At 43.9% G+C, this 16,392-nt stretch overlaps 1 protein-coding gene across 10 annotated transcripts in view; it reads right to left on the bottom strand.

Annotated features, from left to right (window-relative positions):
* The window catches only part of ANKRD44 (ankyrin repeat domain 44), a 368,927-nt gene that overhangs the window by 37,915 nt on the left and 314,620 nt on the right, over positions 1–16,392 (bottom strand). For all 10 annotated transcript variants that reach the window (XM_051849303.2, XM_070070443.1, XM_051849305.2 and 7 more), the window contains exon 17: positions 7,310–7,381. In XM_051849303.2, the coding sequence (XP_051705263.1) occupies positions 7,310–7,381 (72 nt within the window). The remainder of the gene's footprint in view (positions 1–7,309; positions 7,382–16,392) is intronic.

Below are 16,392 nucleotides of genomic sequence, written 5' to 3'. Positions count from 1 at the left end.
GCGCCGATCCAAAGCCAGGAGCCAGGAGCTTCTTCCGGGTCTCCCACATAGGTGCAGGGGCCCAAGGATTTGGACCATGTTCCACTGCTTTCCCAGGCCATAGCAGAGAGCTGGATCAGAAGTGGAGCAGCCGGGACTTGAACCAGCACCCATATGGGATGCCGGCGCTTCAGGCCAGGGTGTTAACCTGCTGCCCCATAGCGCCGGCCCCAGAAATAAATTTTTTGACATAACATGTATTGAGGGCTTTTTATGTGCTGGAAAGTATTCTGAGCACTTTATCATCTATTTTGATCTTTGAAAACATTCTTTTTATAGACAAAAAAAAAAAAAAACACAAAGCAAGCAACATTAATTAACCTGCTCAATTAGCTTTGTCATGTTGCTAATACATGATAAAGTCAGAATCTGAACCCAGTATCTATGACCACTAAAACTCATAGTTTTAGGTGCCGTCTTACAATTTCTTTCTAATAATTCTACTTAACTGATTTTCAAACTAAATATTTTTCTCATTTTGTGTGATAAATAACAAATATTAAATCAGAAACCTAATCCCATCTTCTAGAAGGCTCAACCCAGAGGTAACGTGACTTGAACAGAAACGAAGCAAGAATATACCTGTGGGACCAACTTCTAGACTACTGCTCTTTCACTTCACACACTGCCTCTCCTGAGACATTAAAATAAATTCCTGCATGTTCAACTTTCAGATCTATATCAGCTATGCAAAGAATAACTACGTAGGACAGTAAGCTTTAATAGAACCTAAATCCTGAAGCTACAGCTAACTTTGAGTACTTGCTGTATCATGTGGTGCTGGACAGGCGTCACCTCCTTTAATTTTTATCATATCCATGATTATCCCCACTTTAGCTATGAGGACACAGAAGGCTTCCATGGTTATACAGCCTGATGTGGAAGAAACAGGCTTGGAAGGTAGATCAGGCTGACCCCACAGCCAGGGCCTTTCAGGAGCGTACAGGGAAGGGTACAATGTGGCTGTAAGGTATATGCTCCCTTGACGTTTTATTATTGGAAATTTCAGTCATACACAAAGAAGAAAGAATTTCCACGAAGCCTTCACCTAGTCCCAGCAATTATCAACTCAAGACATAGATGACTTTAAGCTGACTTAGAAAACTTATCCTCGGGCACAGGGCTATGGGAGTAGCAGCCTCCACTTCAGGGTGGACACTTGTCAACTGTACTTTGGTCTGGAGTCTATAGATTTGAAAAATACACAGATATATAATACCTTCTCCCTTTTATATTGCAATAGCAATCACTATTTAGTGGAAATCTTGACTTCATACCAAGTGGAAATGAACCCATTAGATAACAGCAAGTTCTAGATGCTATTTGCAAATGCTGGCTCCTGGGGCGGCGCTATGGTGCAGTAGGTTAAGCTTCTGCCTGTGACACTGGCATACCATATGGGTGCCGGTTTGTGTCCTGGCTGTTCCTCTTCCCATCCAGCTCTCTGCTAATGGCCTGGGAAAGCAGCAGAAGATGGCCCAAGGGCTTAGGCCCCTGCACCCATGTGGGAGACACAGAAGAAGCTCCTGGCTCCTGGCTTTGGATCAGCCCAGCTCTGGCCATTGTGGCCATTTGGGGAGTGAGCCAGTGAATGTAAGACCTCTCTCTGCCTCTCCCTCTCTCTGTAAGTCTACTTTTCAAATACATAAATAAATCTTAAAAAAAAAAAAAAGCTGACTCCTTCAGTGCCAGGTACTATTATACAAGGAGAATAACCATTTTAATTTCTGTCAGTGTGACTAAGCCTAGGAAAATGGAATTAGCAACTTAAAATGCATGTGTAGAGACAAAACACAATGGCTAACATTAGATAAACAGTACAGAGAAGACACGTGGGAAAGGAGAAACACAGGCAGGAAGGGGGCAGGTGGAAAGGAGTTAGCACTGCCCAGAGCAAGAGTCACATCGCAGCACAAGGGCTTAGGTTAGACTCTGAGTCAAGAGCTTATCCCCTGCTAAAGTCTCTGCACTTTTCCCTTTAATCCTCACAACGAAAAATAAACCTATTAGCAAGTGTTAAAGAGGCTTAATAGTCCGATAAAATGAAATAAATCCTACTGGTAATTAGGAAAAGTATATGATTTCAATTCATGCATTCTTCTATCTTGGCATTTGAAAGTTCTCTTAAAGAGAATGGCAGAAAGGCCAGATTTACCTATAGAAATCCCCTTCAGCCCTCAAATTTTACCAAGCATAGAGTAAAAACTTTACCAGAAGACTTTAAAACATTTAAAATGTATCTTAGGAAAATACCTTTCCTAAAAAAAACTCATTAGGTAACTTAAATATTTCTTAAACAAGATTAATGTTTCCAAGTCTTTTAAGATAGAAACTAAGGGCCACGAGGGGAAAGAACTGGGATTTCAACAGAATCCATGAAAACAACGGCCCATCTGGAAATTTCGACAGCTGGAGCCTTTCATTTGCATAACCTTGTTTTTTAATTTAATTTTTTAAGTGGATGAAAGGCTTATGAAATTCACTGGGCTGATAACCCTGGAGACTTGAATCACTCAGCCAGGAAACAGCAGCTCAGGGCGGGCTGAGTTTCTTGCGGCAGCCAAGGTTTGGGGGCATCCAGTTCCATTCCGTCGCTAGAATGCTGCCACCTAACAAACTGTGTGCCTGGGGTTTTATCAAGTTAATTGCTATTAAGGCTCCTAGAGAGATGCGATGCGAATGTTTGTAGGTTTCTAAAAGCAAATATTTTTTAAAAGCATTAAAGCGTATAGAATAAAATAACTTTAGGATGAATCCAGTGCCACCACCCTAGTCAAAGGCATCATCACCATCTCTCACCTGGGTGCCTTGCTTTGACCTTTTCTCCTTTATAATTCAAACTCAACATGGAAGCTAAAGTGAGTTTAAAACAAACAAACAAACAAACAAAAGTTCTATCATGTCTTTTGTCTCTTCAAAAACCCTCCACAGAATTTCCTGTTTTACTCAGAGTGAAAGTCGAGTTCTTAACACAAGGTGCTGGGAGATCTGCAGCTCTCTCTCCCACTCCTCCCCAGTATATCAGACCTCAACCTTGGCCGCTATGGCTCACTACCCTGCTGCAGCCACGGTGGCCTCTTCACTCTTCTGTGGACTTGCAAACTATACTCTCACCCCTGCAACTCTGCACTTCTTCCCAGAACACTCTTCCATCAGATATCAGAGGCAGGGGCTCGTAAGGCCTCTGTCCAAAGTGAGATTCTCTGCCTGCCACCTCAACAGTCTCTGTCTCACTGATCCCATTTCCCTGTCCCTGCAGCACCTGCAGTACTCACTACTGTCCCCCGTGCTATATAAGCACTTGCCTGTCATCTCTCCTAGAGTTGAAACTCTACAAAGACAGAGGTGGGGTTTCTTTACTGTAATATCTTTAGCTCCTGGAAGACTGTTGGCACTACTCACAGTCAGTGTATATCAAAGGACAGAATGATTTTAACGTGAATAATGATGGCGATGAAGCTGATGACTGCGGGGATGTGCTCGGCACTGTCCCAGTTGCTTTACACACAGAAGTTCTGCCACCCTCCATGGTCCTGGGACGAGGTACTGCCATTCTCCTTGTATTATGAGTGGGGAAACTAAGACACAAAAGAGTAGAGGCTTGCACTAAAATTATATAACAAAGAATTACATAGATGAATGTACTGGATGGGTCTTTAGGATCCTTAACAAACTCATTGCCTTTAATTTCCAGGTGGGGAAATCATGTCCAGCTGAGTTGCTAGTGAGAAGAGTAGCAGCTGGGACCTCTTCTCTGTCCTTCTTGGGCCCTGCCAGCTGCAGGACTACCAAAGCCCAGTTCTTTCTAGTGATGCCACCACCCTGATCCTAGTTTTTATAATGCTTGTTTTATTTTCATCTACTTGAAAGGCAGAGCAACAGAGAGATAGAGATAGAGAGAGAGAGAGAGAGAGAGAGAGAGAGATTGATTTTACCCACTGGTTCACTCTCCAAATGCCCCCAACAGCAAGGGTAGGGCCACGCTGAAGCCAGGAGCCCAGAACTCCATCAGTGTCTCCTATTGGGGTGGCAGGGGCCCAAAGACTTTAGCAATTACTTGCTGCCTCCCAGGATGCATTAGCAGGAAACTGCATCAGAAGCAGAGTAGCTGGGACTTAAACTGGCACTCTGCTTTGGGAGGCTGGTGTCCCAAGCAGTGGCTTAACTTGCTGCACCGCAACACCTGCCCCACACCATGACTTTAGATAACTAGAAACCCATGGAGCTTAGAAGAGCACCTGTGGGACCAGTGTTGTGGCATAATGGGTAAAGCCACTGTCTGCGATGCCAGCATCCCATATGGGGTGCCAATTCCAGCTCTGCTGGACCACTTCTGATCCAGTTCCCTGTTAATGCACCTGGGAAGGCCCAAGTGCTTGATCCCCTGTACCCATGTGGGAGACCTAGATGAACCTCCTGGCCTTGGCCTGGCTCAGCCTTGGTCATTGCAGCTACATGGGGAGTGAACAAATGGATGGAAGACTTTCTCTCTCTCTTTCTCTCTCTCTCTCTCCCTCCCTCCCTCCCTTCCTCTCTCTCCCTCTGTAAAACTGCCCTTCAAATAAATAAATAAATAAATAAATAAATACTTTTACGAAAAAGAACACCTATGCAGAATAAGCACTCAACAATACTTTTTGGGAAGAAAAACGAATGAGTGATGAAAGCATTTTTAGAAGCAAAGAAAGTTTCTTCTCAGATCGATGTCAGGTGTGGTGATGTAATCAAACCCACTTGACAAGGGCATGAAACTTCGGAAACAGCCTCCACACGGGGCCCCCCAGGTACAAGAGTGCTTTGTCTGCGAGCAGTCAGCTTTGGGCAACCCCCTCGGGCATAGCAGAGGGTGGGGCAGGAATCCTAGACAGCAGCCTGTACGAAGAGCCAACAGGTGTACATCTTACACAGGCACATATCCCACTATTCACCCAATTTTTACACTTGAAGTCCACTCACAGGAAAGACCTGATGGACTCAAAGGACTCACAGGACTCAAAGATGTGTGTGGGAGACTGTTCTGTGTGCGTGTGTGTTGTGTGTGTGCATGTGTAGTGGACGTCCGAGTCAGGGGCAACAGGTGTGCTGGCTGCTGGCAAGTATGTAGGAAGACAGACTGTGAAGGGAGGGCTCCGGGCAGTGATTGGCTTGGTGTATTCCAAACCTAGTGAGATGGCCTTGTCCTGTCTCTTGCCTGAATTCCAATGAATAAAATACTCCTCTTGGAGCAGGCATTGTGGCACAATGGGTTAAGCTGCCACCTGGGATGCATATCAGAGTGCAGGTTCAAGTTCAGGCTACTGGACTTCAACCAGTCTCCTGCTAATGCATCTCTGGAGGCAACGGGTGATGGTTCAAGTGCTTTGGCCCCTACCACCTACTTGGGAGACCTGGATAGGGTTCTGGACTCCTGGCCTTGGCCTAGCCCAGCATTTGTAAAGTGAACTAGGAGATAGAAAATCTCTCTCTCTATATATATATATATATATCACTCTGCCTTTCAAGTAGATGAAAATAAATAAAGAAATATTAAAAGCCCATTCCTCTCTATAAGCTCTCCTCGTGATTTTTCAACTGAATGACACTGAAGTCCTTGTGCATGCATGGTAGTAAGTGAAAGGTCAAAGCCAGTAAGCCCCTCCTATTCTTCCCAGCATCATACCCCAGGAATTTTCTAAGCAAAAATGCACCCATACACTCTCTTCGTGTCCCTGAAGCAAATGCTTACAAGCCAGAAGCCCCTGGGACAGGTGGGCTGATTGTAGCTGGTGTGGATGCCTGTCAACAGGCTTCCTGGGGAACAGGTGCTGATCAAAACGGTCAACAGGACACAGTCTGGGGCAGTGGTGAATGCACTTCCCACTTTGGACACACCATGAAGAGTCTGAGGGTCATCACTCTGACCTGCTGCATTTCCCTTCCCTTGCTGGGATGTGGGAAGGAAGGCTCACTGGTGAAAGCACTCTTGCCCTCCTACCCAGATCTCTCCCAGCACAAGAATGAAGCCAACCACCTCCCCCAGGATCCTGCTTGCAAGTCTGGTCAGAAAGCACAACTGCTGTTCTGCATCTTACTCTCACAAGTCTGTGCTTAAACGCCCTGCGAGTTTTCACATGTAGTGCCGGAACACGTGGTACCTGATTATCTGGAGGTTTTACACGTTTCACTTTAACTCTCATAAACTGAAAAGTTTTCTTTGAATTCTAAAGACTTAAAATTTATAACAGTAACTTATAGGACATTGTGGTCAGGACTTATTTACATTATCTCTTTTCCTTCTTAAGGTTGTATTTTATTTGAAAATTTGAAATTTTATTGAAAATTTTATTTGAAATTTGAAAGGCAGAGTGAAAGTAAGAGTGAGAATGAGAGTGAGAGAGAGAGAGATCTTCCACCTGCTGGTTCACTCCCCCAAATGGCTGCAAAGGTCAGGGCAGCATCAGGCTAAAGCCAGGAACAGGAACTGGTCTCCTATGACGGTGGTAGTGGCGCAGGCACTTGCGCTATCTTCCACTGCCTTTCCACATGCATTAATAGGGAGCTGGATTGAAAGCAGAACAGCCAGGACTGTTCTGATGTGGGATGCCAGTGTTGTAGGCAGTGGCTTAACCTGCTGCATCATAACGCCAGCCCCATTATCTTTCATCAGCCCTCATTTTGCAGATGAGGAAACTAAGGTTCAAGACAGGGCAAGGAGAGTCCAGTGTGTAGTGCAGTAGGTTAAGCTGCTGCCTGTGATGCCTATCCCATACAGGCACCACTTCGAGCCCCAGCTGCTCCACTTCCAGTCCAGCTCCCTGCTGATGCACCTGGGAAAGCAGTGGAAGTTAACACAAGTCCTTGGGCCCCCGCACCCAGGTGGGAGACTGGATGGAGTTCCAGGCTCCTGGTTTCAGCCTGGCCCAGTCCTGCCCATTGTGGCCATTTAGGGAGTGAACCAGCGAATGGAAGATAGCTCTCTCTCGCTCTCTCTCTTCTTGTCTCTCTCTGTAACTCTGCCAAATAAATAAATAAATAAATAAACGAATGAATGAATGAATAAATAAATAAATCTTAACAAAATCAGACAAGGAAAGTAAAGTGTGTAAGGTTACCAGCAGGTGAAGCTGGGGTTGGAAAGAGAGGCAGTGTTTCTCTCTGCAGCCTGTGCCTTTGACCTTGTACTACTTTCATTATCACTCATTACTGCCTTACTGTGCTTAAGAACAGCCTAGTTTTATGAATATTTAGATTCTATTTGTCACAAGCGAAGGGGCAATAGCATCTCACTTACTGCTAAGTGGAGCGGACTCTTGGTAGCACCGGAATCTGATTCCTCAAAACCACTGTTGGTTCTTTCCAAAAGCTGTGGAGATAAAAAGAAAAAAACAAGAGTTTTTAAGTCTATTTTACTCATTTTTCTTCCCTGAAAGTCGAAGTTTGTAAAGAGGAAAGCACAATTTAAGCCCTACATGTGGAAAACACTATTTTCATTTTAAAAAACTATTGAAATGCCAATGTCTGCAGAAAATAAGCCCAGAAACACATTTCCTAAAATGTTTAATACTTAGGTCCCGAAGTCCTTTCTAGTCAATATAGGTAGAACAAAATGCTATAATGTCAGGATTCTTTGGCAGCTCAAATTACAATATGAAAATTACTATCCAAAAAAAGCACACAATTTCAAGTTTGCAAATAATACAAGTATTCATATTAGAACAATGAGATGTTTCTTATTAGTGTGAATAAAATTTGGAACTTAACCTAGGACATGTTAGAATAATGAGAATAAATTTAATTTTAACTTCAAAGTAAATAACTTTAAAACCAATCCCTCTTCCATGGTTGAAACAAGAGTAGCCTTAAATGCTTGCTAAGGCTAAAAAACAGCTGTTCTTTGCTTTGTTTTGCAACATTATCACCTGCAAGACTTCCTGGAATTGACAGTGTGTACCAACTCCAAATCCTGTCCTAAAATGAACTTTGAATCAAAGGAACACACAATCATTTCCCCCACCATCACAAACATGCTGAACAGGGACAGAACGACCACGTTTCTGTTCATAGCTGCACATTAGGCATGGTTCCAGATGATCTGTTATGGAGTAAGATTTCCTGTACCCGTCCTATGACCACTCTCACGCTTTCCTCCTCTCCTTCACCAAATATTCGTTGAGTGCCATCTATGTACATGACCCTGGGTTAGGCACCAGGATTCAAGTGGGCAGTTACAGTTGATGTGGCCACAGATCTGACCGAGCATAGAGGCTACTGGGGAACTTGCAGATGTTAATAAGTGATGAAATCCTAAGGCAAGAGATAGGGTGGAGAAGTACAAGATGATACAGAAACACAAAGAGGTACCTTACATAAACCAGGAGTCAGAGAAGAATCCTGTCCAGAATAAGTCTAGCCTGAGACCTGGATGGTGGGAAGAAGCCAGGCATAGAGAAAAGAAGACTTCTAGGCAGAAGGAAGAGCCCAAGAAGCTCCTCACACAGGTAGGCTTGAGGGAGAAATGAGGAGCAATGAGGCTAGAAATGAACATGAACCACAGATTAGGTATAGGGTGGTCGTTAATTATTGGCCAAGCCTGGACACTTCTGAGAGTGCTCTTGGACAACAGCTGTGAACCAGGACAGCATTCAGTACAACCACTCAGAATCACTGAAGGGCTTTAAGCAGGGAGGAGGCATGATCGTGATTAAATTCTTGGGTTTCATAAAAATCATTCTACTGGTGGTGTGAACAGTGACCTCCAGTGGTATCGAAATGGGGACTCCAACCTAGAGGCAAGAAAATCAGTTGGGATATTTCAACTATGGGATTTACGAACTGTGAATTAACAAGTTGGTGAGCACCAACGGCAGCCAGAACTCCAAAAGAAGTAATGAAAATAGAAGGATGTGAGTGTATGCAAGAGTTTCGTTCACTCCTTTATTGATTAATTCAGTGATTACTTACTGAGAACTGCACTGGGCACATGAAACTATGCACATGGAACATAATGTCTAGAAGGTGTCATGCACACAATTTATCGACAACACCGAAGGAAGCGGGAAAAGTACAGTGAGGGATGACATCCAGTTTTCTTGCTTTGGTAACAGAGTGGAAGGCAATTATTTCTTTAAGAAAAGAAAAGAAGTAAGGTTCAGGAGGAGAAAGCAGCATTGAATTTGGCTTGAGGTGCTTGTGGGACATTTGTGGGGAGATGTCTATAATGGATGTAAGGTGTAAGGTCTGGGGTAAAGTTACAGGCTCGACAGTCATCAGCAATGGCTGATACATAGGCTCCCACTGTGGGTGAGACAGCTCATGGAGGGCAGAGAAAGAGGTTTAGGACATAAACCTCAGGAATCCCAATATCGGAAGGTTTGGAAAAGGAAGAGAGTCTGCAAGGGAACTAAGGAGTAAACAGAGGGGCAGATGGTAAATCAGGAGAGGGAGATGACGACGACGATGACTCGGATAACAATGACAAAGATGACAGTGACCACAGTAGTATGGCAGCAATGATGACCATGATGGTGAAGTGGTGGTGACAAATGACAGTGATGAAGATTCTCACTAACAGTGGAAAGCTATTAAGTATTTACCAAGAGCCAAACGTTCTACCAACGGCCTTATATGGATCATATCAGTCAATCTTAAGTCATCCAGTAACTGACTTCCTTAAAAGGCAAAAGAGTTATATAATCTGAAGAGAAACCAGAGTATAGTGGCTTCCTTAAGTTGACACAGTCAATAGAGGATGGATCAGGGGACCGAATCCAGGTCTAACTCAAAATCCATGCTCTTTAACATGCACGATAATGTCTTCCAATCAATTGATAAGCTGAAAATTTCCCCTGATATTTTACAAAAAGGAGTAGGAAAGGGGAAAGGAAACAGTCAGTGTGTGGGTGGGTGGGGGGCGTGTGTGTTCGTTTTGAGTAAGCGGGTCTGTAACTCCACAATTTTCTTTAATCTTGGAGATTTTCCTTTATGTTTCCCTAGGAGTAGAAATATTCACCTTAGTATATAGCTACTGCTGGGGACATTAATTGGAATCTTGTTCCTTTAAACATGCTCTTCCTTTAGTGATTCTTCTTTATTCACTAAGAAGACAATGTGAAAGAGTGGAGAGAAAAGCAATTTGCAAGTCACTCAAAACTGGCCTTTATGATTGGAACAAACTTTTCTTTCTAATTTAAGATTTGGTCCTAAACATACCAAGTCCGAGGGATAAGGCAGCTATTCAGGACTGCTCAGATACTGGGTTCTGCAAAAACATCTCAGGAGAGGCATGCGAGGGCCGGAGAGTACCAGACAGCTCACACCAAGACTCATTACACAAACTCATTTATCAGTTTGTGGTCTATAAATATTACTGGAAGATAATACAGAGATCAACCTCAATCCATTTGTCAAAATCAGAAATGGAATGGCTCCTTTAAAACACAGATAGAGCAAGAATGCATGCCAACGAATCATCATCATAAAAAGCAACGAGTTCTGGTTGGCGCCACGGCTCACTAGGCTAATCCTCCACCTTGCGGTGCCGGCACACTGGGTTCTAGTCCCAGTTGGGGTGCCGGATTCTGTCCCGGTTGCCCCTCTTCCAGGCCAGCTCTCTGCTGTGGCCAGGGAGTGCAGTGGAGGATGGCCCAAGTGCTTGGGCCCTGCACCCCATGGGAGACCAGGATAAGTACCAGGCTCCTGCCATCGGATCAGCGCGGTGCACCGGCCGCAGTGCCCCAGCCGTGGCGGCCACTGGAGGGTGAACCAACGGCAAAGGAAGACATTTCTCTCTCTCACTATCCAACTGCCTGTCAAAAAAAAAAAAAAAAAAAAAAAAAAAGGCAACGAGTTCTGCATATATAGCTTGCAGTTATAAGTTAGAGAATACAGTTATATATGTCTAGCATAAACTAAACTAGTTAGAACTACATCTTAAGAAAACACCTGGGGGGCCGGCGCCGCGGCTCACTAGGCTAATCCTCCGCCTAGCGGCGCCGGCACACCGGGTTCTAGTCCCGGTCGGGGCGCCGGATTCTGTCCCGGTTGCCCCTCTTCCAGGCCAGCCCTCTGCTGTGGCCAGGGAGTGCAGTGGAGGATGGCCCAGGTGCTTGGGCCCTGCACCCCATGGGAGACCAGGAAAAGCACCTGGCTCCTGGCTCCTGCCATCGGATCAGCGCGGTGCGCCGGCCGCAGCGCGCCGGCCGCGGCGGCCATTGGAGGGTGAACCAACGGCAAAGGAAGACCTTTCTCTCTGTCTCTCTCTCTCACTGTCCACTCTGCCTGTCAAAAAAAAAAAAAAAATCATCATTATTCTAAAAAAAAAAAAAAAAGAAAACACCTGGGGGCTGGCATTGTGGCATAGTGGGTAAGCTGCCTCCTGCAATACAGGCTTCCCATATAAGGGCTGGTTCTTTTTATTTTTTTTTTTAATAAAGATTTATTTATTTGAAAGTCAAAGTTACACAGAGAGAGAAGGAGAGGCAGAGAGAGAGAGAGAGAGAGAGAGAGAGAGAGAGAGGTCTTCCATCTAATGGTTCACTCCCCAATTGGCCACAAAGGCCAGAACTGCGCCGATCTGAAGCCAGGAGTTTCTTCCAGGTCTCCCACGCTGGTGCAGGGGGCCAAGGGCTTGGGCCATGTTCTATTGCTTTCCCAAGCCATAGCAGGGAGCTGAATGGGAAGTGGAGCAGCTGGGACTAGAACTGGCGTCCAGATGGGATGCTGGCGCTTCAGGCCAGGGCGTCAACCCACTGTGCCACAGCACTGGCCCCAGGGCTGGTTCTTGTCCCAGCTGCTCCATTTCCAATCCTGCTCTCAGCTTAAGGCCTGGGAAAGCAGCAGAGGATGGCCCAAGTACCTGAGTCCCTGCCACCCATGTGGGAGACCTGGATGAAGCTCTTGGCTCCCGGCTTTGGCTGGCCTGGTGCTGGCCATTGCAGCATCTGGAGGAGTGAACCAGCAAGTGGAAGATCGATCGATCTCTTTCTCTCTGAAACTCTTTCTAAATAAATAAATCCTTTTTAAAATAGAAAAAAGCACTCAATGAACATAGCCTCATATTTATCTTCAACATTTACATAATCCATGCACTCACACGCCAGTTTTCACACCGAACTACACTGAAATTGGATGGCCCTATACAGTGTATCACCATAGACTACTGATACAATAAAACCTGCACTCATTCCAAGGATTGACTCAGTCCTCTGCCTAAAAAAAAAAAAAAACAAACAAACAAACAAAAAAACATATACACACACACAAAAAACTATCAAAATGGCTATCTTAATAATTTTTAAATTTTATTTAATGAATATAAATTTCCAAAGTACAGCTTATGGATTACAATGGCTTCCCCCCCATAATGTCCCTCCCACCTGCAACCCTCCCCTTTTCTACTCCCTCTCCCCTTCCATTCACATCAAGATTCATTTTTGATGCTCTTTATATACAGAAGATCAGTTTAGCATACATTAAGTAAAGATTTCAACAGTTTGCTCCCACACAGAAACATAAAGTGAAAAATACTGTTTGAGTACTAGTTATAGCATTAAATCACAATGTACAGCACACTAAGGACAGAGATCCTACATGAGGAGTAAGTGCACAGTGACTCTTGTTGTTGACTTAACAAATTGACACTCTTGTTTATGGCATCAGTAATCACCCTAGGCTCTTGTCATGAGCTGCCAAGGCTATGGAAGCCCCCTGAGTTCACCGACTCTGATCATATTTAGACAAGGCCATGGTCAAAGTGGAAGTTCTCTCCTCCCTTCAGAGAAAGGTACCTCCTTCTTTGATGACCCATTCTTTCCACTGAGATCTCACTCGTGGAGATCTTTCATTTAGGTTTTTTTTCCCCCATTGTGTCTTGGCTTTCCATGCCTGAAATACTCTCATGGGCTTTTCAGCTGGATCCGCATGCCTTAAGGGCTGATTCTGAGGCCAGAGTGCTGTTTAGGACATCTGCCATTCTATGGGTCTGCTGTGTATCTTGCTTCCCATGTTGGATCGTTCTCTCCCTTTTTGATTCTATCAGCTAGTATTTGCAGACACTATTCTTGTTTATGTGATCCCTTTGGTTCTTAGTCCTATCATTATGATCAATTGTGAACAGTAATTGATCACTGGGACTAGTGAGATGGCATTGGTACATGCCACTTTGATGGGATTGAATTGGAATCCCCTGGTATGTTTCTAACTCTACCGTTTGGGGTAAGTCAGCTTGAGCATGTCCCAAATTGCACATCTCTTCCCTCTCTTATTCCCACTCCTATATTTAACAGAGATCACTTTTCAGTTAAGTTTCAGCACTTAAGAAGAATTGTGTATTGATTACAGTATTCAACCAAAAGTATTAAGTAGAACAAACAAACAAAAAAATACTAAGAGGGATAACATATTAAGTTGCTCATCAACAGTCAGGGTGAGGGCTGATCAAGTCACCGTTTCTCATAGTGTTCATTTCACTTCAACAGGTTTCCTTTTTGGTGCTCAGTTAGTTGTCACCTATCAGGGAGAACAAGTGGTATTTGTCCCTTTGGGATTGGCTTATTTCACTCAGCATAATGTTTTCCAAATTCCTAACAGGGATCACTTTTCAGTTAAATTTTAAACACCTAAGAATAATTGTGTGTTAATTACAGAGTTCAACCAATGGTACTAGAACAAAAAAAAAAAATACTAAAATGGATAAAGTATCACATTGTACATCAACCATCAGGACAAGTTTCCCAAAGGGGAAACTTGTTGAAGTGAAATGGACACTATGAGAAACAGTGACTTGATCTTAATAAAATTTTTAAGAAGTAACTAATATTATTCCTTATCAACTCCAAAATCCACACACTGTTTCCTTTCTCAACTGATCAATCATTTATGAAGCTTCTATTTACAGTCTAGTGATATTTGACCCTACTTCTTGCCATATAACTTTGTCCTACCATCACGCATTTGCCAAGACTCTGTTTGGGTACAAAAATCAGAAGTGGGATTAAAGCGACTTCCCACTGTCAAGTGAAGATGGACCCCTGAAGTGGGGATGAAGAGAAAGGACCAGAGCAAATTCACTTTTCTTTTTCTCTGTTTTAAAAAAAAATATGAGGGGAAGAAGAAGGAGAGAGAGAGACAGACAGAGAGACAGAGGTCTCACATCAGCTGGTTCACTCCCCAAATGCCTACTATGGCCAGGGCTGGGACAGGTTGAAACTGGGAGTTGGGAACTCAATCTAGATCTCCCACATAGGGAACAGGGACCCAAGCACTTGAGCCATCACCTGCACTCCAAGGGTACAAATAAGCAGTAAGCTACAATGGAAATGGAGTCAGGACTTGAACTCATGCACTTAGATATGGGATTTGGGTGTCCCAGTGGGCATCTATCTGCTATGCCAAATGCCCACCCTTTAAGCTGACTTCAATGATTTTCTTCATAAAACACAAACTCTCTGGTTCACCCAGGGAAGTGTGGGTGTGGAGATGGTGGTTGGGATGTGTGAAAGATATTTTTTAGCCAGAGAGGGTTACTGTGTTTGAGATTATAACCATTTCTGGGGTATTTTTAAGTCTGGAGAAATTTCCACAGGATTGGAGGGCTCACACGAGAAATGTCTGTGTCTTGGATTTAAGGCAGTGAATGCAATAGCTAAATTTAAGCCTTTTCTACAAGGACTCTGTGACAAATTCAAGAAGAAACAGAACTCAACAGTAAGTTGACCGGCCTTGGGGTTAACCAAACAGTAACCTTATCATGGAAATGTGGATGGGGAACACATAAATATTACACTTGAACTGGAAACTCAGGCTTTATAAATAGGAGATTATGACTGGCTACTTGTAAACATGGCTGGAAAAAAATGTGGGGGTCCCAAGAGACTTCAAGGGGAGTCTAAAGCAGCCCCAAATGTGGTACTGGAGAAACAGAATGTGGGCATGGCTCTGACTACAGCACAAGAGCTTAGCCACTGTCAGTGAGGCTGCCCTGTCTCCTGCTGCTCCTTTTACAACTCATCTCCATAAAAGGCAGACAGAAGGAGAAAATCAGCCCAGAAACAACCACGGGGACTCCATGAAGGACAGCCGGAAGAGAGGTTCAACCATGGATTTCTCCATTGTTCTGCAGTGAGATCTGAGAGACTGTCTGTTATGTCTTCAAGTCTGTGAAGGGGTCCCAGCCCCTGGAAAGCTGGCACTTCTCTCTCAGACCTTACTTCACATTGCACTCATCTGTGCTTACTGACATTAATTGCAGGCCACCTCGCAGCCACTCCTGAGTCAGTGCGCCACTCACACTCATCAAGCTGCAACCTGGCCCTCCTTGGTGCAAAAGAGGCGAACAGGTCTACAGAGGCCTCAGACCACCCAGCTTGGCAACACCCTGCATCAGAGGAATACAGGGACCTGGTTAGAACTTGAGGTATCCTACCGGTCCCCAGTCAGTCTCAATCAAAGTGTCCAGCAAGCCGGACCTCAGCGGACCCCAGGTCATTCTGCACATCCACGAATACTCTGAGCTAATCAGCCCCTAATCCACTTTCATTTCTGTTACCCTCCACTCTCACCCCAATTCTACAAGGGACCATTAACTTTGTACTCTGTGTAAGTTAAGGTCTATGCAGCTTTAAAAGACAATAACACAGAATAGGGAAGGTGCTACTGAGCTCAGCTAGAGTAAGCTGCCATCTCTTTTTGGGAGCAGATGTTGAATCTGCTTATCTCCGTCCCTCAAGTGTGTATTCAGTTCCTGGTGACTTCCTTGCCAATCCAATTAAAAGGAAGAGAGTCTGTAGTATGTGTAAGGATGGGCTAATGAAACCCACTGCGAAGATAAAGCCAAATGCAATATGCAAAATGACCAGTACTCCAAACCATCTTGCAATCACCATAAAAATGTTCATATACTTTGACCCATATACTTTGACTCCATCCTGAGAAAGTATTAAGTCCAAAGCCATTTAATAGTGAAACAGCATAAACATAAACTATAAAACATCTAAGTTATGGTTGATCTAATAATTTAATACTACTTAGCCATTAAAGTATTTACCAAGAGTTTTAATACAATTGGGAAAAGATAATTTTATAAAAGACATTTTATGGAAAAAATCAGTATACAAAATTGCATACTAAATGTCTATAGTTATATAAACTCAATTATATACTCAGTTGTTTCTATATATAAATACAATAAAAATATGTAGAGAAGAAAACTTGAAGCAAATGCACCAAAAGGTTAATAATGATTGTTTAGGGGCTGGTGCTGTGGCATAGCAGGTAAAGCCACCACCTGCAGTGCTGGCATCCCATATGGCTGCCAGTTCAAGTCCCGGCTGCTCTACTTCTGATCTAGCTCTCTGCTATGGCTTGGGAAAGCAGTAG

This window comes from Oryctolagus cuniculus, chromosome 3, assembly GCF_964237555.1.
Source record: "Oryctolagus cuniculus chromosome 3, mOryCun1.1, whole genome shotgun sequence".
NCBI lineage: Eukaryota > Metazoa > Chordata > Mammalia > Lagomorpha > Leporidae > Oryctolagus > Oryctolagus cuniculus.
Note: the sequence above shows the minus strand (reverse complement) of the source record. Positions and strands in the feature narration are given on the sequence as shown.